The sequence below is a fragment of the Python bivittatus genome, unplaced genomic scaffold (genome assembly GCF_059951505.1).
Source record: "Python bivittatus isolate LINGU-HERP-01145 unplaced genomic scaffold, Pbiv_v1 ctg000330_np1212, whole genome shotgun sequence".
NCBI lineage: Eukaryota > Metazoa > Chordata > Lepidosauria > Squamata > Pythonidae > Python > Python bivittatus.
In genome coordinates, this window is record NW_028277058.1 from 50,351,400 (window position 1) to 50,379,075 (window position 27,676).

The 27,676-nt window shown below is 36.9% G+C and overlaps 1 protein-coding gene across 16 annotated transcripts in view; it reads left to right on the forward strand.

Annotated features, from left to right (window-relative positions):
* Positions 1 to 27,676, forward strand: part of CACNA1C (calcium voltage-gated channel subunit alpha1 C) — a 572,293-nt gene that overhangs the window by 448,539 nt on the left and 96,078 nt on the right. For 8 of the 16 annotated variants that reach the window (XM_088141248.1, XM_088141245.1, XM_088141254.1 and 5 more), the window contains exons 19-28: positions 6,992 to 7,124; positions 9,605 to 9,734; positions 13,962 to 14,021; positions 18,802 to 18,908; positions 21,231 to 21,318; positions 22,220 to 22,327; positions 23,769 to 23,821; positions 23,930 to 24,076; positions 24,471 to 24,672; positions 26,382 to 26,540. In XM_088141248.1, the coding sequence (XP_087997374.1) occupies positions 6,992 to 7,124; positions 9,605 to 9,734; positions 13,962 to 14,021; positions 18,802 to 18,908; positions 21,231 to 21,318; positions 22,220 to 22,327; positions 23,769 to 23,821; positions 23,930 to 24,076; positions 24,471 to 24,672; positions 26,382 to 26,540 (1,187 nt within the window). Of the gene's footprint in view, positions 1 to 6,991; positions 7,125 to 9,604; positions 9,735 to 13,774; positions 13,835 to 13,961; positions 14,022 to 18,801; positions 18,909 to 21,230; positions 21,319 to 22,219; positions 22,328 to 23,768; positions 23,822 to 23,929; positions 24,077 to 24,470; positions 24,673 to 26,381; positions 26,541 to 27,676 lie in introns of all 16 variants that reach the window. The other 8 variants (XM_088141249.1, XM_088141247.1, XM_088141251.1 and 5 more) reach the window with 3 other exon arrangements.

The following is a 27,676-nucleotide window of genomic DNA, read 5'->3' on the forward strand; positions in this document are numbered from 1 at the left end:
ACTACAACTGGGAGAATGTCAAAAATGACCACTCCTCATTTGACTAATATATCGTAGGCTGTTGATGCGCAAGAGTGTATTTAAACCTAAACTTTTCTTCTCCAGTTTTCCCTTCCTTTAACTGCTTATCTAGAAGGGAAAGGACAATTTTGAGCTTAAAAGTCATTGGAGGGGAAGGGTTGACATCTACTCATCTATGACTCAGTTTCCGAATGTCCCTCTTGGTCTCTTCTTCAAATATCTTGTTCAGTAAATCTTACAAAAAGAGAATTAAAATTGCTATCTCCTGTTAATCTTCATAAAGGCCTGACTTGTATTTGTGTGTTCAGTGGAAATAGGTAACAAGGTAGTATTGACTAAAGCTATTGTATCTTTTTTTCTCCCCACTAGAATCATTGGATTTTTGGCAGTCTTCCCCCACTGAAACTACTTAGGAAACTCCTCTAGGAAAACAGAGTTTTTATTTTTGGGGTAAAAATATAATTAGGTTCAGGAAAGCATTGGTCAGTGTTCTAAAAGGTAGACTGTATTCAGTTCAGCATCAGCACAGAGAGTTGATTGCCCTGTTCATTCACCATGATTCAGTGGGGTGCCTTGTTTTTATAATGTAAAACTAAATCTTAGTAAAGCTTCAGAGGCTTTGATCTCTGCCTTGTCTTTGATGAAGATTGTGTTGGTACATAGATACAGGGGAAAGGGAGTTCTCATAGAGGAACCACAACTGGAAGCTTTTAATCTTATTGTTCAGCTCTATTCATTTGTAACTTTAGTTTTTATCTGAATAATAATAGCTTTTATTCTTGTATCAGCAAGCTTATTGTTAAAGACCCAATATTCCATTAAGCAGTGGAATTGTCATTTATTAGAGGTCTGGAAATTCAATGGATATTTAAGATTTCCAACTAGTCTTATCATGTTTTGGACTCTTATCTCTGTTTGATCACTTCTTTGATGCTCAGAAAATTCTTGTATCCGTTTGCCAAAAACAGTTATTAATAATAATGTTATTGCCTGTCTGTTTTTAAGTTCATCTCTCTCTTTGATCAGATCCTGTTTACGTCTGGACTGCTAGTTCTGACATAAAGGTTTATAGCTCTCCTGCATCTGGCTTCACCACTGAGAATGTAATACAAGTGGTATAGGCATAGTCCCCATAGCCAGAGAGAGAAAGAGGCTTTCTTTTTTGGATTTTGAAGTTCCAGATGTATATAGCTCACCTTTCCACCATAGCTGCTGAACTACTGCTTACCTGTATCCTCTTGCAACTTAGCAAGATCTACTTCTTTTCTTCAGAGATAGAGATGAAGTCCATAATGTTACATCCCATAGTGCATTCCACTGAGCCGTTTATGGATGCATATTCCCCCAGATTCTTTTACTAATCTTTTTTGGTTTTGCTGTCTTATCTTTAAACTATCTATCTTTCATTCTCATCTGATCTGCTTAAACAGCCAACCTCTTTAAAGATCTAAAGTGTAAATTCTCACTGTGGCCAATGTAGCTGTACTACTAGTAGGTCCTGCAGACACTTATAGTGCAACTCCTCAAGCTGCCTCTTTGCTTTTTGCAACGGCCACTAAAGAGCTCAGCCATGGAAGGAAGCTTCTTGTCAGGAGATAAATTATGATGATGTTAGAGTGGCTACAATGAGAATTTACACTTTAGATCTTTAAAGAGGTTTGCTGTTTAAGCAGATCAGATGAGAATGAAAGATAGAAATCATCTTACAGACTAGAAGAAAAATACAAAGGCAAACAAGGACCAGTACTGGGACCGGCACTTTTTACCAGCTCATATATTATCTAATCATCTAACTGATAATCCTAAATTGTTTAGGATGGTCAAAACAAAACAAAAAAATGAACAGCAAAAAGCTTCAAAATAATCTGCCTAAATTATCTTGAGTCTGTTGGAGTGGGTGGCTATCATAAATTTAATGAACTCATAATAAATAATAAATTGAAGAGACAGACCTTGAGATGGCAGATATAAGTCATAGATGTATAGATGTTCCTGAGATTTGAACAGGCAATGAATGGCCTAAGAAAAGGATCTTGGGTTGTAATGGTAGTTTAATGAAAATGCTGATCCAGGCTGTAGCTATTATGGAAAAGGCAAATGACAAGCTGAGATCGCTCAACTAAAACTGAAAACAAAGTTGACAATTTTATACAGATCTTTTGTGCAATCCGAGTTGGAATCCTGTGTACATCTGGTCATTGAAAAAGGTTCAGAAAATAGCAACCAATTCACTAAGGGACTGGATTAACACTCTTCTGAGGAAAGGTTGTAATGTTTGCAGCTCTTTAGATTGCAAAAAGAGTGAGTACATAATAAGTATTAAAACAAATTGAATAACAAAGATTAGAGCAGGAGCCATAAACTTTTCCCAAATAACCAGCTATCAATCCTTAAAACAATTGTCAGGTTTCCTCTTTTAGCTAGTTCAAAGCTGTCTGGGTCCCAGACACTCAACACAGCATGGCAAAGTTAAGAATCTTCATTGCAAACTAGACTGAAACCACAAAAATAGTTGATTGCTGTCTGCCAAAATATGGATGCAGTTCCATACACACTGCAATTTAAACCCAGCACTTCTTTCTCCTGCCTTTTCCAAGGCTTTATTGACATGTTGCTTTGCATTTCTTGCAGTTAGTATGAGGTAAAATATTCTGCAGGTCAGGCCTGGGGAGCTCCTAATCCTGATATGATTCCCACACCAATTTGCTGAAGCAAAACAGAGATATTTCTACTGCCCATTAGAAGCTAAACAATAAAAGGGATATTTTGACCTTCTTCAGGAAGGAATTCCATAATGGGGATGCTGCTACAGAAAAGCCTATCTCTTGATGTTGGGACAGACACCAAGGCCTCAGACAAAGATTGAGAGGTATGGGAAAACTTATACTGGAGATGGTGGTTTTTAGGCAACCTAGCCCTAAGCTACGTAGAGGTTAATAGGTAAGAATCATGCCTTGAAGTAATGGAAGATAGCAGAACTGTTGAAATGTAATCAGAAGCATCAGAAAGTGATACAACTGCAGTATCCTGTGCAGATGCAGATCCAAACCAGCTACAAGGGTTGCCTCACAAAGGTTATATTGGATAGCCTATAGCCCCTAAGGGCTTATCTGTGCTTGAAGGTGCACTATACCCAAAAAAGGAGGACTTTTAAAAGATAAAGTGGACAATTTAACAGAAGTTCATAGCAACTATTCTTCTTTTGAAATGCGTCACCTACAATAATCCACCTAGACTAATAGGGAGTAAATATAGACATCATCACAATGTCCTTTAGTTCATAGGTATCCTTTGTCTAAAAGCAGCTCTCTGCTGATTTTTGGTTCCTTAGATCTTTTGCATATTTTCCCACTTTGTTTCATTACTAAAAGCTTACTTTTTATAATCTGGAATAGTAAAACTGTCAGAGAACTTCAGAAGTTAACCCAAAGTATGCATGGACATATATGAACCATTTCTGGTTTTGCTGTTGCATTACATTGCCTCTAGATGAAATGTTTTGCCCATGTTCTGGTGGGCTATAATCCAAAAGGTTTTTTAAAGTCTCATTTGCTTGACATTCTTTGTTTTGCATGCAACATCCTGCTCTTGGGGCAGCTCTCAACAATTTGTACTACAATACAAGAAGGAAAAGGATTGTCCTGGCAGATAGTGATACTCTTTGGAAATTTCAGGGCTGTAGGGTAGGCTGGAATGTTGAAGAAAACCATCTCGATAGTTCCCTTCTCACTGGTGCCAAGAAAACTCCATGGATGTGTCTAAAAGACTATTCTTCTCCCTTTCTGTGCAATTACTACATAGCTGAAATTCAAAGATGAGCTGGTTCACCCACGTCTATTATTTAAAGACATTTGCTTTTAAAAGGGAAAAAAAAAGATGCAAGCATACAGTTATTGTTGAATTGCTAGCTTTTGGGATTGCTGGCAAAGTAGCCATGTGGTCTGTTAAACACACCATGATTCTGGACCATCAGGCAGAATTTCTGTTTAACTAATTACCAGAATGGCAGTTCTGGAGTATATTGTTGAATCTTGTCTGTATTATTGTTGCTTTGCTCATCTGATTCTGCAGGTGCTCAAAATGCTTAAAATGTTTGCTCAAGCCTTTCCTGTATCCCTCCTCCCCCACCCCCAGGCCATTCATGGGACTGTTTTGGCATTTCTCCCTTGAGGGGTATTCACAGATCTCCACAGTGCCTGGAGCTTTCCTTTTTGAAGAATTTTGTTCAGAAGTTTCTGCTTTTAAATTATTTTTCTTGCCTAAATTCTAAACAAGCAATAATTCCAAGATTTTTTCTTTGTTTTTCTTTTCTTTATTCCAAGTATCCCTCCCACGGGGATATTCTGTGCAGTATTTAGTGGTCAGTTGTTTGTTCCATTCAGTATATATGGATTTTAAAGAGTTGGAAGAAATCAGTGGCTATCGGGTCTAGAAGCTTTCTAGATAACTCCATTCACAACATGTTGCACTCAGAGAGTACATGCACTAAGTTATATAAGTATAAAAATGCAAAATTCCATAACAGAATTGCTTTATGGGATCACAGCTTGAGTCCAGCTAGGATAGTATTCTGTCTTCAGCCATACTCTTTTAGAAGCTCATAGCCAAGTCATATATAATAGAAGAACCTCCCAGTATCCACCAATGCAGATGTGATGGAGTTGGTGGACTGGCATATTTGGGGTGCTGTCAAAGCCCATATTTCAACACAGGGCTTCCTGCAAATTCTTGGGGTTTCTTGGCCCTGCTGTTCTGGTTTGATGTTTCCTGTTCATACAAACACACACACACACACACACTTTGTAAGCAAACAAGCAATGAGAAAGGCAAGTAGAGCAGTAACTGTAAGTAAGAGAAGTAGCATGTACTTCTCCTTCACTTACAGTGTTATGTAGGTGTGTCTGTGCCTTATGTTCACATTTTAAGCACATGAACACTACATATTTCAACACATATGCCCAGTGAGCACATTTTGAAAAAATACCACCAATAAGGTGTCTCAGATATAAAAGTGTCTCCAGAGTAGACCCTGACATGATGAAGAAGGGCCTTCTCATAAGAGCTTCTCTCTTCCCTCATGCCTTGAAGCCAATGCTGTTTGTTCTTGGTAATATGGAAACATTATCCAGGCTAAGGATTTCTCAGTGATGGCTCCCTTGTGAGAACCATTTCGCTGATGCAAGAGTGTTATTCCAGAAACTTCTTGTAATGAAGCATATGCTTGCAGACACATACACAGGGATGTCTCAGGTTGACCCCTCTGGTTTCTTCAAGCAGGCACCCTCAAGTCCTTCCCTCACAATCCCTACTTTTGCAGCCTCTTAAAACTCTGGGGGGACAGGGGTTGTTCTATCAGATCTCATACATACCACTCTTGACAGGGAAATTTCCTCTCTGCATATTTGTCCAGGAGAAGAAGAGGTTCTTTTTCTTCTTCTTGTCTTTCTGTAGCTAACAGAGTGGTGGGCTAAATTCCCTGTCAGAATGAGTTTATGGATTTCAGAATCAGACACAGGTGGTTGGTTATACAGATTAAATTTAAGGAGCTAATTAAGAAAAATAGACAATGAAAGAAAGAAAAAGGCACGTCTCTTGGATCCTGTAGGACAAAACAGGAGTAAGAATATAGAGAAACACTTCTGTACCCAACAAATCCATAGTATAGATTTAAAAAAAGATTCTAAATCTACTTGGCATTTTCCTAGAGGCCTAATTCCTTCTACTTCTCCAACCACTTCCCAGGTTGGGGCACATTTCTTACTTAGCAGAAGACAGAATGGAACTGGAGAGAGACGTTACCTCTTTTCCTGCTCCTGATTGGTTGCTCAATATCTGTGCTTCCCAAGCTTTGACAAACTGTGGTCTAGATTGGCAGATTTAATTTTGAATGAGTAATTATGTGTATCTGAACTCCTGTTTTCTCCTCATTCACTACACATAATGTTAAAAAGTTCCTTTTCTTGTGTTTGTTGAAGTTCGACATGAAAAAAAATGACTCTGCTGATCAGAAATGTTTGATTTTGAATTAAATATTTCAACTAGTGATTGATTTTATTTAATGTTTACAGTCTACTATGACAGGTATGTTAGCTATTATGAGAAACAGTTGAGTAGATTTATTGAATTTTAGAAATAAATAATAGCATTCAAGTTGTATTTAATTCTGTGGTGTGTGTCAGTATACACACACACATACATATACATACATACATACATACATACATACATACATACATACATAATTTGTATGCTTATTTGGGTCTATATGAATAGAGATAAGACTGTAAGCCAAATAGCCCAGTATGATTTACTTAGGCTTGCAGCTGTTTGGAGTATCCAGCACAGGTCCTCATCCTTTTGAATAAGAGCTCTGCTTTGTCACTGTCACTATCCTCTTGGTCTGACCTGCCAAGAAATTAATTTCCAGATACAAAGATTTGCCAAGACTTTAGATCCAGTTTGTTTGATCTATACATCAAACCCTCCTCTTCTTCTAGGAGTTACACAATTGTGCAGGGTCAAGTATACATAGATAGAGGTACATACTCCCTCAGACTCCAATCTTAAACATAAAAGGTAGGATTGTTCATTTTGTGAAGGCTGAAACATGGCCTCTGTTGACCTCTCATGTTATGAGGGAAAGGCCCTTTGTAGTTTTGGCAGGAGAATTTCAGATCAGCCCAATACAGAGAACAAATCAGTCTTCCCCTACCTTATATGCTGCAAAATGGTAGGGATTTCAACTTTCAGTATTCATAGCCAACATGGATCACACTGGCTGGAATGCTGGGAGTGGTACTTGTGTTATACAAGTACTGTATATGCATTACTAGTGGGCCCCAATTTGGGGTAGGTTGGAGTACTTTTCATTATTTTTAAGCCTGAGATACAATCAGATATGTCTATATGAGGTAAATCAATAGACTGTTTATGATGAATAGTTCTAAAAACTAAGAACCTTACCTTTTAGGAGAAGAAGAAGAAGAAGAACCGGAGATGCCTGTTGGGCCCCGTCCTCGCCCTATGTCTGAACTGCACCTCAAGGAGAAAGCCGTGCCAATGCCAGAAGCCAGTGCTTTTTTCATCTTCAGTCCCAGCAACAGGTATGTTGTTTTTTGTATGACCTTCTGCAACCACAAAAACAGTTCCAATAACATGCTTCTAAGAAAGTGTGGGAAGGTATATGTTTTGTAGTCTGTCTGCTTCCATCCAGGTCTGCTCAATGGATAACTCTATGATATAGGAAAGTCTATACCATTATCACTGATCTCCCAGAACTTTTATAAGATTCACATAATTTCTAGTTGGAAAGCGGAAAAGAAAAACAATCTATCTCAAAGTAGAGTTACTCTGTGAAGAAAAGGTTTCTTGGTTTATAACAGGGAGGGATGAGAAACACAATCTAGCCCAAAGGTCGGCTTGCTGCCATGAAAACCCTACTGGCCTTGATGACATAAATGATTGGGGCTTTAGGGAAGGGAAGTCTTGCCTCCAATCCATAAAAATCCTCATCTGAATCTTCAGCAGAATGGTTTGATTAACAGTAATGAAGGGAGAGGCCAACTTGTGTGTTCTCTAGGTATCATGGAACAATTCCCAGAATTCCCAACCAACAGGATTATTGCTGAGAATTTGGGGAGTGGAGTCTACACATTTGGGCAATACCTATGTCAGGGAAGGAAAGGCTGCCCTACAAACTTGATAGGCCAGGCTAACAATAGATGCATTCTCCCCAGTTTTAATGTAGCTGACTGCTTTGGAAAAAGGAAGCGATATTTTGACTCAGCAAAATCTCTTTGATTTTTCTTGGTGAGACATTAACTATTACAAAAAGCAGTTCATTATGTTAGAGTCTGTGTTATAGCTTAATGGCTATTTAAGATGGAGCCAAAACTAGGAATAAAAGTCCATGACCACACCGGCCATGCTGAGCCCCCAAACTCCTCTTTCTGCTCCCCAGATATCCTTGCCATCAACTATGCTGGAAAATTTGGTAGCAAATGTTGAATTTAAGCAGTAGATTTTCCGTTCTTTTAAACACTTTTAAAAGTGGGAAATGCCAGTAACCCTGACAAATTGTTGCACAACTGACCCAGTATCACCCACCAACAGAGTTAAGAAAAAAATACACATACAGACAAACGTGCTCCCTAGACATCAAAAGATTGTCTACCTCTGCCCCAAAGTAGTGAAATTATCATAGATATGAGAAGTATAGCTGAGTAGAAATAAGAGCTTGGGAAAATTGGAAGCAAAATTTAAATGCTTTTCCAATTATCATTCTGTATCCATTCACAACAAAATCTTATGGCCATTATCTTATTCAGCTAACTCTGCCTAATGGATTACAAGACTCCACACCCTATTGAAAAAGCAGTACAGTATTCTCCCCCTCCCCCCAAAAAAATCCTGTAAAACCCATTTTATTTTCTTAAAGAAAGAAGAACTGTACTGATTTATTTAAAGGATTTTACTAGGGTCTTCAGTTCAAAAGGCTCCCAACTGGCTTAGGTGAGTTCAATAACAAAGTCCCTCTGTTCAGATTTACAATCTAAGATATGTAACAAGAAAGGAAAGAGGGAGAAGAGAGGAGAAAAGAGGACAGAACAACAAAAACAACAGAACCTGAAATCAAACAACAGTTCTTAAAAGCTCTCTCCATAGGTGTGTATCTTTATGACATAAGAACATTAAAACTGCAGCAGTTCCTTCACAAAATACTAATACTGAATATTCCTATTATATTTATTGGGTTCCACCCTGGAATTCTTTCACTGGAGTGGGGAGGAAAATACAGAGTGGGGTGATATGGCATTACTGGGGAAGGGAGTTCTTTTCCATCCCTGTTCTCAGGTTTAGTTGCTAAAGAGATGTTTAAATTATCAGCTATCATTGCCTCTATCTGCTGCCTCCCCAAAATCTTTTCTCCATGATTTGATTATAGAAAAATAAGCCCAACAGATGTTGAAAAGGGTCCCACACATGGCTTACCAATAACTGGCAGGAAGGATAACTTTACAATCCACACTTTATAAATTCAAAAGAAAACAAAAAAGACTTACTGTAAAACAACAATAAGTAATTACAATACTGCACAATAATAGCTTGCATCAAATAAATAAAGCAGTGCATAAATGAAGTCCAGTCCTGGGAATACTTACTAATTGAAAGAAGATCTAGGGGAGGAAATGGTTAATATTTTACTCCTATCAGCCAACCTTTGAGACTTCACAAATCTCATCTAGCAAGGAAGGTAGTCCCAAAATATGTCTAATATCACAGATGTCATAAATCACAGTCATGATTTGATCTTTTATTCCCTAGAAAAGTTGAAAGTCATTAGTAGGAATCTGTTTATGATCTATTTGTCCTGGTTCTCTCAGTGAGGTGGCAAATTTGTGACTGGGTGGTTTCACTTCAGATTACTGATGAAGATTCATACGGTCAAATGTTCTCTGTTTGTGTTGGCATCTGACATACAAATAAGCTTATGAAATCAAGGGGTTGAGATAAAACATTGTTCTCTATAATATCTGATGAGTAAGACTGTCTCTCCCCCTTCTCTCTCTCTTTTTCTTTTCAGGTTTCGGGTCCACTGCCATCGCATCGTTAATAATAACATTTTCACCAACCTGATCCTCTTTTTCATCTTGCTCAGCAGCATCTCTCTGGCAGCTGAAGACCCAGTTCGGCACTACTCTGTCAGAAATCAAGTATGCCTTCCAACCTCCTCCCTTCTCTGCAGATTATTCAGAATGAAGTTCAGAGGCCAGATTACCAATGTTTACCAAGTTCCCCATGCTGCCTGATCTAAATTAATGCCTAAACAGAAATAGTTATCAGTGTTGGTAGTATACCCCACACACACATACACACACACAATTTTGTGTAAATTAGTCTAGAATTCATATTCAATTAAGCAGTTGATCTGATATATTTTTATTTGCTTCTGGAACTCAGAATTTTATTTTGATAAAGTTTATGTGGCCAAATATATATAAAGAAACAAATGACAAAGAGACAGCAATATGGTGTGCGTTCTAGGGAATCAACCACAAAGAGGCTTCTAAGGATCCCTGACCCTACCAATAGAACTGTATTTGCAGTAGATCCCTAAAAAGAAGAATGGGCATTACAGCTGCTACTTGAACATACCTATCAGAAGTGACTCTCACTGAAATCAGAGAGATCTACTTCAAGTAGACTTATATATGATTGCACTGCAAACTATTTTTGAGTCCTTACACAGCAACATAGGAAACTTCCTTGTACTGAGTTAGGCCACCAGTCCATTTACCTCAATTTTTCCCTCTTTGTAGATTTTCAAGCAGATGTTTTTACAGCCATATCTAGAAATGCCAAGGATTGAACTGGGGCATCCTGTATGTAAAACATGTCATCCTGCATTCAAGTGTGATTTAATGTAGATATCCTTGAATAGTGTAGGTCCGGATATAATCTAAACCATGTTTCTCAACCTTAGCAACTTTAAGTTGTGTGGACTTCAACTCCCAGAATTCTCCAGCCAGGCTGGAGTCCACACATCTTAAAGTTGCCAAGGATGAGAAACATGGATCTAAACCATTCTCTGCAGTCATGCAACCCAGAAACATGTTTTGTTTTTCAAAGGAAGCTAAAACATTCTAGGGCCACAGCAGATGGCAGCAAATTTGACTGATCTCAAAATCTATGCAAGGTCAGACCAAGTTCATACTTGGATGACAGATAATCAGGAAATCCCAGTGCTGTAGGCTAGTCAAAAATACATCCCAGGAGACAAGGGCAAGCCACTACAGAGTAGTCCAGCTCCCTTTAAAATTATCATGTTCTATTTTGGATCTTAAATTCTATAAAAGAGTTGCAAATGGGCAGAATATTCACATCTGCTCTATCTGGCAGTTTCAGCTAGGAGGTCTTTATACCAGAACCTTCGTTTCAGATTCGTCTGTGCTGAAAATGCAAGAACAGACATATGTGGAAATATTTCCAAAAGTATCATTTAGGTTACAAGAAATCATAGATATTTCCAACCCCCTCCACGGTCTTTATAATGTTCCTTTAACACACCATTCAGAAAAGGGCAAACTTCATCCTGTCTGTATTGTTTACAGAAAGGAAAATCCAAGGAAATTAGAAACAACCTACTCTTGATTAAGTCTGTTTGTAAAATTATATTCACTGTTAACAAGAAGTCTGTGTTAAGTGTTTTCTGAGTGGGTTGTAAAAAGCAAAACATGACAGCTTTGGGTATCTGTTACTTCATATGCTGCATTAGTAAGGTATTTTGAATCACATGGCAAAAGTATAATTTAATGGGCTAATAATTCTCAGTATTTATACAGCAGAAATTACAGGTGTAATCATGCATAAAATAACTAGATAATTATGAGCATTTAAGGCTGCAATTCTATTCCCATTTACTTCAGAATAAACATAATTGAACTCAGTGGGATTAAATTTACAGAAGAAACATGCATAAGAACAAGGTGCAAGATTTCTCCCACTTTTAAGCATAATTTGCAGTTTACTTCAGTGGAGAGATACTCCCTCTAAAGCAGTGTTTCTTTTTCTTGGGGGGGCTGGGGAATTATGGAACTTGAAGTCCACACGTCTTAAAGTTGCTGAGATTGAGAAACACAGCTCTAAAGAATCTTGAAGTTTAAAAGTAGCACGTGGCATTTACCCTTATTTATTTTGTCAGTTGAGCCAGGTTTGTAAATTAAAAAGCTACCAATATTTTTATGCTATGTAAAAGCTTCCAGAAGTATTAGTCAGGCAGCTGATCTCTATGTTAAAATTAATGGGAAGTTTGCAAGTTCTGTACATACATCAGCAGGTGTTCAGCGCTCAGAACAGAACACCTGTGTTCAGTATTAGCATAGAAAGATTGTCAAAATGCAGAATTTGTCTCTATTCCAAAAATCCACTTTGGAATGAGAGATCAGATAGCTTAACCTCCCAATATATAATGCTTTGTTCGTTCATATTTTCACCTTCTGCCAGAATATTGAATTATACTGTCTCTATAAGGTTGTTGTCGCAATGGTGGTATCAACAGATAAAAATGTATATGGTGGTTCATACATACACCATGATTAGGAGTGTTCAGTTATGCAGGCCTTTACTGCAGAGGTCTTGCTATATATACGTAGTAGATTCCATAGCAGAATTTGAATAAGATTCCTTTAATATTCTTCCTGAGTCCATATTCCAATGCGATGTATTCCAGATTGTTCAATAGTGTGGCCAGTTCTTCGAACATTCTCTTTTCATCAAGTGGGAATTTTATTTTGCAAGGTAATTCAGCTAAATAAGATTTAAAACAGAATGAATGTGACATCTGATTATCACCAGTAAGCAAGAATCAGTTTGCAGTTGTTTTATAATAATTTCCATTCAGCATATACTTTGTTTTATGCACTAGGCATATCCTAAAGATTGCTTTCAATTCAAGATTGCCACCCCATGCACCAGTATCATGCCAGTCTGGAAACAGAAGCAGCTGCAAATCCAGTATGATCAGAGGATTATACTAGGTTCCCTAATTTTTTTACTGTGGTATTGTTTTGAAGCATTTCTAAATTCATAGGCACTCCATAAGAGCAATTCAAATTGTGGTGTCTTGACCTGCATTGTTTAATTTTTGTAATGATGTAAATTATTTATATTGTCCAGCTATTTAATTTGTTATTTATTGTATATTTAGTGAATGCACAAAAATAGGGCCACTTCCAAACTTTTTTAAATGGAGTAATTAAGAACTATTGTTGTGAACTCAACAAAATAGCTCCAAAACTGCATTGTGCTATGCTAAACTGAGCTTTAATCCGGTCGTGTTTAATTGCGCTGGCATAGAATTTGGCCCATAAAGCTTAAAAGCTGGGAGGAAAGATCAATTGGGTGAAACAGCCTTTCTTCCTGTCTTACTTAACAACTGTTCCTTCCCATATCTTTACACATGTTCCATCCAATCAGCTTCTCATTTGTGAAGTGATGAGTTTCTGTGCTTCCCTCAGAGACAATAAACCTGTGAAGTTTAATCAGACTAACTATAAAATTAAAAAGAGCACGATTAACAACATTCAGGGAACAGATCATTCGATAGCTAACCAAGAGCTATTTTGGCATTTTGTTTACATATAATCAAATCTATCCCCACTTGAGGATCAGATAGAGCTACACTGCACTTTGCAGTCTAATCTTAACTCTGTTTACCCAAGTAAGTCTCACTGATTTGAATGGGAATTATGCTTAGGACCATGATTTGTTTTAAACCATCTCAGTTTGAGCGTGGCTTTATAGCAACATAGGATCATTCAATAAATAAATCTTAGGCAGCTTGGCTTTGAAAATATGGCTTTGTTTACATTGATAATAAGACACAGACACACATAAGAAGAAAAAAGGGAGGAAGAGAGGGAGGGAAGGAAGGAAGGAAGGAAACATTTTCCACCAGAGATCAAGTATAATTTTCTGGCCAGGATTTTAATTTAGGAATTATTGCAAATATCTGCTGTTTGACAGAAATAGTACTTTGCTTTGTCATGAAAGCACACATGACAAAATAGTGAACAAAGAAAACTGTTATTTAAATGTTATAGCTCGATCATTGCCTTCACTAAAAAGTTGCAGTCACTCACTATCACAGCTCCTTAATATAGCTACTCTTTTTGATTTTATATTGTGATTTGGTTTTATGGTGTTCACTCACATACCTTCCTTCTCCCTGCACCCATTCCCTTTTGTTTTACAGATTCTCTTTTATTTTGATATATTTTTTACTGTCATTTTCACCATTGAAATTGCTCTGAAGGTAAAGTCCCATCTCCCTTTCATTCTCTTCCCACTAATTATCTGCTGCTCTCTGTTGCTAACCCACGCACCTGTTTGTGTTTTGGCCATGCTCAGTGATCACTAACCCAACTGTGCTTATTTTTCAGATCCTAGGCAATGCAGATTATGTCTTCACTAGTATCTTTACATTAGAAATTATTCTTAAGGTAACCAACCTGAGCATTATGTGCTCCCTCTTGCTTTCTGCTCTGTTGTTTTGTATTGCTTTAAATCCCCAGTGTTTTCTCCGTAGGTAGGGTGTCCTTTGTGGCTCGGTTGTGACTGTGCATGTCTTAGAAACTGATCCATTTTGAATATTGCAGTCTCATTTATTAGTATATTTGTTAATCCTTAGTATGTAGTAACCAAATTGTTCAGGAAGCCCACAAAAGAATGAATGTCCTGGAACACCACATTTGTTCATTTCAGGCAGCAATACCTGTACACCACACAGAAGAGGACTCTGAGATCAGCTCTCCTAATATCCTTATATCGCTCTTCACCTAAAACCAAAAAAACACACATTATAACCTGTCATTGTGAACTTGAGGTCTGACATGAGTCAGACTATTTAGAGTACAGTTTCTATTTTGTATGCCTTGTAGTGCTAAATTGGCTCTAGGGAGCAGAATTTCTACCTAACCGACCAGGAATTCCTAGCAATCAAGTGATGCTTAGGGCGTGCTAGTGTAGGCAAATTCAAGAGAAGCCAAGACTCCTTCAATATTTCTGTAGAAAATGGAATGGTATTAAAGGTAACCTGCTATGATAAGTTACTCTTGCTGAAATAGCCTATACTATACACAACTATTGAAACAGGAGCAAACTTTAGCCACCTTGGAACTGCAAAAAATGAAGACAAGGGAAATCACTAAATCCCTATCAGGCCATAGTAAGTGGCTAATAAGCTTGATAGATTATAGATTGTTCAGGATGTTGGAGAGGAACTAGGAGAAAGTCTGGAAAGGAATCCCCTGACTGGGTTTCTTCTAGCGTACTGAACCAAAAAATTACTCCATCGCATTTTAACCTTGTGTGTTGGTGATTCCAATCTGGATGGGTCATGCAGGTCCAGAAAACTGGGTTAATTAAGTAAGCTGTGGCTAGGTAAACTGAGGTGAGTATCCTGTAAAGACAGCCACTGAAGATTACATCACCTTTCAGTAATGTTCTTCCATAACATTAGCAGCATCAGAGTTTAAAGGATCATATTCCCTTCTATCTTGTAACTTTGCCCTGATATATAGAAGACCACAGATAACTAGAGCAAGTGGCATAGTTCTGAATTCCACATAGTATATCCTCTAAGGGCAATTCCCCTTTAGCTTTCACAGGACTATAATGTGCCCCAAATGCTGCAAAACAAAAGCCTCCAATGTTTCTATTTATTTCTGCCAATAATCTTCTCTTAGCTTAGAAATAAACTAGTCCTGGCCTCGGACATTAAACCTGAGAGATAATAGAACAGGGTTGCGCCTGCTATCGCTCCATTGGTGAAACAACCTCATCCTTGGTTAGTCTACTTCTAACTGGGAATACTTGTATAATGGTATCTATGTGATTTCCCAAGAGAAACATATCTACAGGAGACTACGTGAAAGAGCATTAAAACATTCAGAGGCAGAAGAAAGAAAATAAAAATAAGTTCCCTCTCTCATTTTACAATAGCCATTGGCTGTCATTATGTTCGGGATCTCACTATGGGTTTTTTCCCCTAAATAATTTTCCAAAATTATTATGCATGGATAGAACCTTCTAGGGATTGGGTCCAAAATTTTACCGTTGGCCAAGATCAGTGTAATTAACAGCATTTTATTATCCCCCAAAGTGGTCATTGTCAATCCTAATTTTGGGGCACCTAAGAATGTCTTCCAACACTACTTGGTGAAGTGTTAACCTTTCCACCAGCCTATATAAAATTGATAAAAATGTCCAAGTAACATCGCCCTACAGTTAATGGAAGATGTAGATTAAGGACAAAATTACAATTACCTGTGTCTGCTTTTTAAAAAGACGACCCTAAATTCAAGACAAATTTTCCTTCATACCGAAAAAGAAAAAAGGAAGATTGGCCAGGAAAAAAAAAAAATCATCTATCTACATTACCACCTTCCTGGGACATCTAAGAAAACTCTCCCATTTTAAAAGTAAATTATTTGAGTGGAAAATCTAGTATTCCTTTCAGGTAAATACAAGAAAAGAAATGGTCTGATTAGACAATATCCTACCTGAGAAAAGCTACTCTGATCAATATGAAATTTTCAATCAGAGCTGAGTATAATTTGTGTTTTATGCTTTTTAAAAGTACCCTATAAACAGAGAAAACCCTTGCAAAATAGGTCTTCTCTTTCCACCTCTATCTTCTCTCCTGGGAACTAAAGTTTGCTTCAGATTTCTCCTGTAGAGGATAGGACATAACTTGAAGTTATTAATATTTGTTGATATGAGTAATACTAGTTAAGAATGCATCTGGCTTATTTATTTTCTAAGATGGGCTGCTGCACACAATGCTAAGGCTTAATATGTTTTGTTTGCTTTTGACTCAGGGGGATCCCTTATTCAACAAATGTGTAGGAACCAGGCTATCCTCCAAGTTTTGAGCAGTGTCTCTTTTTTCTTACAAATCTGACATCTGTTTCTACCATTTTTTTGAAAAGTAATCTCGGAAAAATATTATTAAGTATGTTTTTACACAATTACTTCTGGACTTACTATGTAACTTTTTCAACTCAGTAAAAATATAGGTACTATATCTAGAAAGTAAATTCCCATGATCTATTTATAAATAGCAGAAAATATCATACTTTTAGTTTTTCTACTAATTTATGCCTAGCATTTCGCACTTTTTTAGTATCCTGTTCTCGTCCATCACTTATGCATGTCCATGTCAGAATTTATTGTACAACCAATGCAAGGCCTTTAAGATCCTTCATTCCCCAGCTATGATTGACTTATTTATCTTACAGGGATACAGAGAATGTTAATTTCTACAGCCCAAATTTATGTGGATATTTTATCCAGTGATGGCGTTGCTCTGATTCAAAAACTGTAGCCATAATGTTTTACTGTGCCACTTAATAACTTTTCAAAATGTAAACTGACCAGGGAATTCTGGAAGTTGAAGTCCACACACCTTAAATTTGCCAAGGTTGAGAAACCCTGCTTTAAAATACAAGTCCTGACAAACACGTTGACCAATTGTTACAGCAAATGCCCTCCCTTCTACAATTAATTATATCATTTTGTATTGATTTCTACTTGAAGAGCAGTGTTTATACTTCCTTTCTGATTTCTTTCCAATAGTAGTTACTGTTTCCTAAAACCATTTAGTTTGGCTGATGTATATATTTAATATCCCATCCTCTTTAGCATATCAAGACTAACTGAAAATTACATGTTTTTATGTAATGTATTCTGGGTTGGTTGCAAGAATTGAAGAATGTGATTATGGTTGGTTGTTCTTCCTATTCCAACAAGTATTGTTACATTAAGACATTTTCAGATCGGAAACAAAAGGGGTCATGCTAAAATTCTGTTTGCAGGTAATGCTTCCCTTGTAGCAACCAGGTATATAAGCAAAAAGAAACTTAACCAGATTGGCCACAGCAATTTATTTTCTAGACATTTGGATTGTCTTGGTCTATTAACTAAATGTGAAGCAAACAGACAAAAAAGCCAAGTAAGTTGTTATCGTGGCACAGGAAAAATATAAAACAGAGAAAAACACTATCCCAGTGTAATGTGAGCAAGGGACTAAAAGTAATAAAATGCCTGGAAAAGGAATGTTTTAGCCTGATGTCCAAAAAGCAGCAACAGAGGTGTATGTCCCTGGGGAACCCATTCCACAAGCCCCAAAGCCACTAACAGCCTTACTTCACAAAAATGATCAAAGTACTCATGAAGGTTCATAAGGGAGAAGGCAGTCCTTGATATTCTAAACCATTAAGAACTTAAAATCAGCCCCAAGACTTTGAATTGGGCCCCCAAAGGGACCCATATATATACAGAAGGCTTTTTTTCTTCCTGGAGGAAAGCATTGCTGGTAAAAGATTCAAGGGGAAACTATTATGATCTAGTTAATATGAAATTCAGGTTTTATAAGAGATTGCAAATATTGATTCAGACTACTGTACCTTATTGCTGATAATAAGGATCACACCTGGGATTTTTCTTGTGCAGACACTAGATCCCTCATGTTGTAGAGCCAATATAACAGTAGACTAAATTGTAATGATAAAAACCATGCCTGCTAGTAAGAAAGCAGCAGAAAGATAATCCTCAATTCAGTTTGAAAATTTAATGATTTAAAAACATGATGATGACCCTTTTAAAAACTTAATTTATAGGGCCAAAATTAGAGGAGGTTTTTTACGGTATTTTTAATATGTTTTTAAATTATTTATAGTTTTTAGCCATCTTGGAGAGAATTGTATTTCTTCGTTTTTATTGTGAGCCGCCCAGAGTCACCCGTGGGGGAGATGGGCGGCATACAAGCCGAATAAATAAATAAATAAATAAATAAATAAATAAATAAATAAATAAATTTGGATCTGCTAGCACCATGAAAAGGCCTTTCTTCACTTTGGGATCATCAGACTAATTTTCATTAAAGGAGATTTATGAAAGAAGTTTTCATTTAAATAACAATAATATGGGAAAGCACATTTTACAAGATTCTTGAATGAATATCACACTGAAAACTAACAAAAAGAGAAGTATTCCAAACAGTAAGCTGCAAAATTACACACACTCCTTAGTTGGAACAGACACTGCTTGCAAGTTTTTCTTGCATATCCTTTCCTGAAAAACACATTTACTCCTCTTTGCCTTCTTCCTGTGAAACTTTACGCTAAAATGTATATAGCTTTTCTGCACTACCCTCTCTTTGCTTGCTCTGAAAATCCTTGGCATTTGCTAACAGTAAAATCTTCATGTGATTGCCTATAGATGACTGCTTATGGAGCTTTCCTTCACAAAGGCTCCTTCTGCAGGAACTACTTCAACATCCTGGACCTGCTGGTGGTTAGCGTTTCTCTCATCTCCTTCGGGATCCAGTGAGTAAGCTATTTTCATCCAGACTAAGGAAGAGTGATGGATCAGGGAAGGCAGACACATCGCAGTACCAGCCAGATGATGGCTCTCACTGCAAATTGCATTTATTGTCCTCCATTTTTTTCTGTATATCATCCTTTGCTCATGCTGAGCTACATTCAACCAGGAACTGTTTATTTGTAGTCAGTTTGTCGTCTTCTGCATGGTCCTTTCTCTTGGTGCAAACTTTTGCAAGAAGTTAAAGTAAGCAGATAGGTTTTTAAAGCTTGGTTTTTAATTTCTGAACCTCCCACATAATTATTTTTACATGTCTGATTTTCATTCTCACATGAAAATGGTTGGGTCTTTGCATACTTATATGAAGAATAATTAAGAAGCCACAAGCTGTTGTTTTTAGTTCAGATGTGCAGATACTGGATTTTAAATTGTTTTCTAAGCTGTCATAAGAAAAACTTATGTTTTGGAGGGAGATATACAATAGTCAAGTGGTTATGGCATTTGACATAGTCCAAGGACAAAACCATAAGCCCAGGTGCACTGAATTACATGCATTATAACATTATAGAAGAAACAAAGGAGGGAGATAATGGCAATAGAAACAAAAAAGGAAAAAGAAACAATATTGTTTGTTTCAGTATTATGTATTTGGCTTAGGTTGAAGCCAGATAAGTCAAGATAAGAATTAGGAGGCTGGACCTAAAGCATCATGGGGTTTGAGAACAGATTTGAAGGAAACAGAAGAAGATATTCTGTAGAACATTTCCAAGCACACACAGCAGCAATGCAAAAGCACTGAGTAGTTTGAAGTAGGAGATTTTTGTATGGCTGAGATTGATATAAAGCTGAGGAGAATCGTTTATAAGCAGGGCAGTATCAGGACATTGGTGTAGATAGATAAGAAATGCAAGACCAAATTATGAGATGCTTTGAAGGCTAGAACAAGGAGCTTGGTCTGAGGAGAAAGTCAGTGTAGGAATTTAAAGAGGGTATTACATGATCATAATGTTGAGAGAAATGAATTATTTGGTCAGCAGAGTGCCAGAAAGACATTAGGGAGCTTAAAAAAAGATGATGTCACAGAGAAGATTGTTTGGACTAGGGTGTTTTGCCAAGCAGGCAGAAAGGGTATGGAAGTATGGGCAAGGAAGGCAATATAAGCAGATTGTAAAACATGGCTTCCTAATTAAGAACAGGTAGTATGGTTTATAATGAAACCAAAAACTTGAGTAATGACTCATTGCTATTGTGACTCACAAAGCTAGCACAACTTTTTTTCAAATTCACACAGCCTGAAAACAGTCAGGCTGCTGTAGTGAATTGCGGAAAGATGCTGTGCTCCTGCTTGTGTGAGGTCTGAAGAGCTCAACCTTTTTCAAAGAATACACAGCCCCCAAAGTAAGCTTCTTAGCACATTAATCTAGCTCTACAGGTTGTTTTGAGTTCATTTGGAACAGGGCAGCAAGAATGGAGGTCCGTCGGTGCTGGGATTGAGAGTATTTTGTGTCTGACCGAGCCAGGTTGTAGGTTGAATATGTCTTTCAGGGAATAAATAACTGGAGAACTGACCTCCTCTGAATTAGCAATTTGGTGAAATGCTTCTGAGAGTCCTTATCTTAAAGTGCCTTGTGATGACTACTGCACAGCACCCTTTTTGTATTGCGGCTGCTGTGCATTTGGCAGCTTGACTTGTCATTCTTCCTTCATGGTCAGTATGATATTTTTTATACAGCTTAATACAGCTGTCCTTAACAGCTCCCTCCCCTCTCGAGACTTAGTGCACAATATCTAAGCTATAATATAATGTGGTAGAAAGACTCCATGTACAGAATTCAGGTATACATTTAAAATAATATACATACTTTTTTTAAAAAAAAAAAACCCTCAATGGCTAACATAGGCATGCATTGGTAAAAGGAATAAAGTCTCTGCTGCCAGGCCAATAAACTTTTTATTAATAAGGTATTACAATAAAATTATATATAAATGATGAAATTGAAAAAATTCTAGATGAGTACAAAATTTTCCTATGAAAAATTAAATATATTTTAACTAGTTTAAAGATGCCAACACATGTTGCCAGCTTTATATTACAGTTTCAAGCAACTCATTAGAAATGTTCCAGGGAAAGATGTATGAATCTTTTACAAATCTTCTTTCATATGCCTTGCAAACTTTATCTGAAAGCGTAAGAACTGGAGAACACATAGTATAATTTTGGCTTTTCATGCTCCCTCACAATGTCTGTTTCACCACATAATTTTCAGCTCATAGATAACGCCTAGAATGATAGTAAATTCTGATCTCCTAATGTTGTTCTTCTCTAGGTCTAGCGCAATCAATGTAGTGAAGATCTTACGAGTTTTGAGAGTCCTCAGACCCCTGCGGGCAATCAACAGAGCGAAGGGTCTAAAGGTAGAAAACTGTTACCAGTCCATTAAAGATTAATGGTGACTTGCTTTACGCTACTTCTCCGAATGAATCAGTCTGGGTTCTTCCTCAGTGCTAGCACAGAGTATACAGGCTTGCTTTGCTCAGAGAGGCAGGATTCCTTGTTAACGGTGGGTGATTTTTTTTTTCTTTCTTCAAGGTAATAGTGCCCACAAGTGCACCATCTTATTTAACTATTTTATTTAAGATTGCCGTTCATTTTTATGGCAAAAAGTAGGGCCAATTTGTGTGCGTCTGTGTGTGTGTGTGTGCACGTGTGTGTGAGATAATGTTGGACTGGGCAGAGCCTTGTGAATTGGCTATTTAATTATTTAACTTGCAAATGCCCAGCAATAGGATCTAGGGCAAGAATTTTCTCTGTATTACAGTGATCTATATATCCATGTGAAAGGCAATTCTGAGCAAAATATAGCGTGGGCCTGACTATGCTACATGATGGGAGAAACAGATTTTCTCTAATACTGTCCCTTTCAAAAATCATTATGGGGCCCAGTGCAGTTTATGGATGGCCATTTGTCATCTAAACAAAGGCCACATATCCATTTAAGTTATAGATTCTCTCCCCAAAAAATCACTACCTTAAGAGATATTGTTGTTTAGCCTTTTCACTGTGGATACAAATGGTAAAAAGCTGATAAAGATTTAAGAAAGGTGGGCAGCCTATCTGTTTATGAAATATTTGTGACTTAATGATGCTCTTACTCCTTTCCGTTTACAAGAGCACAGTCTATATAGCCTGTGGATTTTTCCCTTCTAAGAGGTGCTGCATAGATTTATAAGATGACTGAGTGACAAGAATACTAGTAGTTAAACTATTCAAAAGTGAATCATTCAACTCATTTTTATTTCTGATTTTTATTTGCAGCATGTGGTTCAATGCGTATTTGTAGCTATCCGAACCATAGGAAATATTGTGATTGTGACCACCTTGTTGCAGTTCATGTTTGCCTGCATTGGAGTTCAGTTGTTCAAGGTAAATGCCATGGGATCTGTTCCTGACTTTACTGATTGTTGAAAAATTGACAACCCGACAGAAATGTTTGAAAGAGTTTGGGGGAAAAGGAAAAGAAAAACTGCCTGGGGCTGTATATTTTTCTAGAATTATCATAAGAATTATCACAGAAATATTAAAGTAACTGACTTGTTTAAACTTGAGAAAGCTACTGGGCACTTTAGTTCATAATATATACTCAGGGATTAACTAATGGTGTTCAACTTTTGAACAAATGTGTTCAATGTCACCGTAGTTCTCTGCAAAAGTAGACCAAAGATTACTTGAATGTGATTTGGGGCCTTGTGCCACATTTGATGATAATTCAAGGAAAGATTTTGTATATGCAGCTGGATGACTGTGGGAACCCTCTCTGAATTTTGTTGAATGTCACTAATGATGCTACATATGAAGTGTGAAAATTCAGTTTGCTTCATAAAACCATAGATTAAGAATTCTTCATTTTACTATAGTCTGGTTTTCAGAGTAAACTAAAAACTTTCCCTAACATAATCTTAAACATTTCCATGTCTTCTCTGTTTCTTCCAAAGTCTCCTTTGTTTAATGTTCTAATAGAAATATATCATTTTATACTAAGCCAATGGAATTGTCCCTTAGGATGCCAATAGTACATATATATGCTATTCCTGTTTAGGCTAAGGAAAGTTAAGCAAAATATAGGAAAGGAGTTAGAAGTTATAAGCCAAAACAATTTAGCAAGAAAAATGAAAGGAAACTTAGCTAAAACATTGATATATCTGCATCCTTTCACCCCTTTTTATCATTGCATACATTGTCTTTTGTTATGTCAGCTTTTCATCTTGTTCTTTTTGAGGATTGGATGAACTCCTTCAAATCACAACTTTCTTAGACTTTCCCTTTCCTCTCAGCCCATTCACTCTTCCTTCATACCCATTCAGATAAAGGGCAAATTCTCAGTATATTTATGTAATGCACATGCCAAAAGTTGGACATTTTAGTGGATTTGCACATTTGAAATAGTTTGGAAAATGGCTAGAAACATGTTTTGTTGATGACTTATCCTCCTTTGATTCAGACTCCTTTTAAAATTATATACTTATACATTAAAAACAACTGTCCTATAAAAGATATCCTGAGTTACAAAGTAAATATATGATAAAATAATTATTCCTATCCCAATCTGACTCTTAACCCTGCTATACATGTGTTGTTCTGAATCAAACCTTATAACTTAGTTCAGAAGTACAATTTTTAGCAACATAGGCCAGGATCCAAACAGAATGCAGTAGTGCTGGCAATATAATTCAAGCTATTAAAAACTTTAAATGGCAATAGATAAAGAAAGGATAAAGCACACTTTTTCTTCATGAGGCACTAATTAAAGCATAACTCTGTGTTCTGCTCTGTAATTAAATTATTCTTCTCTTTCATCCTCCTCCAGGGCAAACTATACAGCTGCACCGATAGCTCCAAGCAAACACAAGCAGAGTGCAAGTGAGTTCATGATGATTTGCCTGACCACTCTTCCATGTCAACTGCTGTCAAGGAATTTTCTTTTGTGTCTGTTTCCCCAAATCCCCCTTACTTTCCTTCTCCTCATAGGGGCAATTTTATCACTTACAAGGATGGAGAGGTATCTCAACCAATGATTCAGGCCCGAAGCTGGGAGAATAGCAAATTCGATTTTGACAATGTCCTCACAGCTATGATGGCCCTTTTCACTGTTTCAACCTTTGAAGGCTGGCCAGAGTGAGTATATAAGGCACTATTTCTTTACATTTTATGGGCCCCAAATAACTTGCCTTTTTCAGCATTTAAATTGACATGTCAAACTAGACTTGTCAATCAGTACTTCAGTGTGTTATCACATGCTAATTCAATGCCTGTTTCAAAAGTTCTTCAGAAAACACTGTTTCATTTCTGACAATCACTGACACAGCCACAAGACTGAGACAATGTCCAGAAATCTGGAAACTTTCAAATGGCACATTCAGAAGGCTGTTTTCTTGTGCTTTCAGCTGAGCCCTAGAGTATGCAATTAGCAGCTCAGGATGGATCTCAGAAAAAGGCCTGACAATTAGGGTTGTCTGAAAAGTGTTTAGTTTTTATTTCCATTTTTTTTTTTTTTGCCCTTTTTTTCCAGACTGCTGTATCGATCCATCGATTCCCATATGGAAGATGTGGGGCCCATCTATAACCACAGGGTGGAGATCTCAATTTTCTTCATTATTTATATCATCATCATTGCTTTCTTCATGATGAACATCTTTGTTGGTTTTGTCATCGTCACATTTCAAGAGCAAGGAGAACAGGAATATAAAAACTGTGAGCTTGACAAGAACCAGGTAATTCCATGATGTGACTGAAGAAATTAATTATATCTAGTGGTAGAAAGATTATTACAGCTTATTTGTTTAACTGATAAAAGAATTTTATTTTTGAGGCAGAGATAACATCAAGCTCTATGATGCAGTTGAAGAAATGTATTATATCTAGTAGTATAATGACTTTTAGAACAATTTGTTGAACTGATAAAAATAATTTCTTTTTTTTGAGGCTAACATGCAAGCCTAAATTTTATTGCCATGTATGTGCAAAAACAGGTGGATGATACTGTTGATGCCAGCAAAATATTTCATATGGAGGTTATAGCTGAATACTAGGTGAATAAGAAAAAAAACTGAGGTATTTTTTCTTGCTCTGAAGGTTCCTTTCAACTCATACCTTGTTGGGAGACAGTAGGATTCATGTGGCTCACAAGAATGTTTGTGCAAATATATTTTCTTCTAGTGAAGTCAGAAAGTGAGTGCCATTAGAATTAGAACCAAAACCACTGAAAAATAAGGGGGATTAGGGTTCTTGAGGAAACCCTGAGATATTTTTTTAAGAAAATTGTAATGGAACCCTAAAAGGAAGCATGCAAGTTAGATTAAATACACTATAATAAGCCCCACTTGGGTATTATTTAAAATAAAGATTATCAGGAAGTACTAGCTTATGTAAGCCAAATTTATATATTTGCTTTTCAAATTAGATCTTTTAGTATTTATACTGTTTAATATATGAATACTAGCAGCTGATATTTGAGAATAGGGTGGAACGTCTTTGAATCTACCTTAGTCTCAGTAAAGCTTCTGTTGGATTGTTAAGGACTGACGTGCTTGAAACAGCTTATTTTTCCAGGGTGAAAAACTGGTTTATTTAGAGGATATTATAAGGATTCATTATTCATAGGTGACCTTTTCCCTTCCTCTTAAAATCCTGCAAAATACAGTTCAAATATAAGGCTAATGTTTATTATTGGAATGTATAAGTTTATAAATGAGGGTGGTATTGCCCTACCACAAATTCTACAGAATTGTGGTAGGCCTATCTATTGTTGAAAAACACTACCCCTCCATGCACTATTATAATATTTCATTACCTTCAGAGAAAAATTCAAGGAAGATATAGAGGTAGGAGTGATAAAATGAGCATCAAGCCAGCACAATGCAAGTTCCTCCCTTGTTATACATGCATTATGACATTGCTTGTCATAATGCTCATTTCATCATTGTAATGAAACTATCGGGTTCTGTGGATACCTCTTGGAAGATAGCATCTCTTTGTTGCTGCAAACACAATGGTATATTCTGAGCTCTTCATGTCATATTCTGATACACATCTATAGGCAAGTAGTACTGAGATCAGTGGGGTTTATTCCAAAGTAAATAGTTACAAGATTGCAATATTAAAGAACTGGAACGCCTAGAATTTCCAGTCATCAAAGGACATACTAGATAGAATTCTCAAAATTACATGAACTTTCATGAGGTACAGTTGCTCTACCAGCTGTTTCTCACAAAATGGTCTGCACTACACAAAATTTTGGTCCCAAAAAATGTGTTAGTCTTTAAGGCACCACAAGACTTACTATTAGAAAATAAGGATTTCTCCTAAAGGAAGAAGGGCTTTTATGATGAATATTTCTGACCAAGCTAAACAATCATATCCTTGTATAATTTATTTTTCTTGTTACAGATGGACGATCTAACCTACTGCTTTCTCTTAACAGCGCCAGTGTGTAGAATATGCCCTGAAGGCCCGGCCCCTGCGGAGGTATATCCCCAAAAACCAGTACCAATATAAAGTATGGTATGTGGTGAACTCCACCTATTTTGAATACCTGATGTTCGTCCTCATCTTGCTGAACACCATCTGCCTGGCCATGCAGGTAGGTGGAAAGTTAGAAAATACTAGGGCTGTGCAGAGCTTCAGAAATAATTTGGAAAAGATACTTCAAAGGCACCTTTAAAGCAGCTGCATCTTCTCCTGCCTCAGGAAATGGCATTGTTTGCTTTAAACAGTTGAGGACAGGTGCAATATCTTTGCCCCATGCATTCTGAAACACTTTTTGGGAATAGAATCCAAAGCAGTGTACAGACCTAGAAAGCCTTACAATATGATAGCTAATACTGAATTCACAACAACATTCATGATCTAGAAACCACATACTGTAGTTCCTTTTAACATACTGTAGTTTCTTTAATTATCAGGAAAGAAGAAGCACGTTATTAAAACTAGGAAGAATTTTCTACTGTGAGAGACCCAAAATTATCTGAAAGTATGAATTTGTCCCATTCTATGAAAGCAGATTAAGTTGTGTCAACTGCATACCTTTTTTAAAGCAAGTGTACTTCCTAAGTGCAAGTCTACATATTTTCTTATACAGAAACAATAGTTTTTTAAAAACTTTTTTAATTTAAATTCTGTAAACATGTATATCCTCAAATGTGTTCAGACTCCCATAGTGATGGTGAAATTACCCCAAATGAATGTTGTATAATGGCTTAAACTGGAAACTAGGGAACCCCTACTCTGAATGTTATTGAAGCTACCAATTCAGTAGGTAGCCTTCAGCAAGTTAATATTCCTTCTGCCGCTGCTTTTCATCTTCTCACTCCCTCTAATATATTTAGTTAATAATACTTTGCCTTAGTATATAGGGCTGTTTCAGAGTTGACTAAGGTAGTGAAGTGTTTTGTACACTTGAAAGGAGCTACGTGAAGCTCCTATATAAAGGAGTAGTACATTCTGACTAATACTTCAACCAGGGGACTGAGTTCCATTAATTGCTATTCAGACAAAAAGAGCAATAGAATATAAACCCAGCCCAAACTGTATATAATTTTTGGCTTATAGCTCACTATTTCATTTTGATCTTGAAGATCTCCTTTTCTTCCTGTTCCTTCAATTTCCCTTCCATTATTTTCTAGTTTATAATACTGAGGGCAGGACCCTTCTTTTTAATTAATCAGATATGTGCCTGTGTACCTTTTATTATCATATGGCAACTGGATATCTCACAGG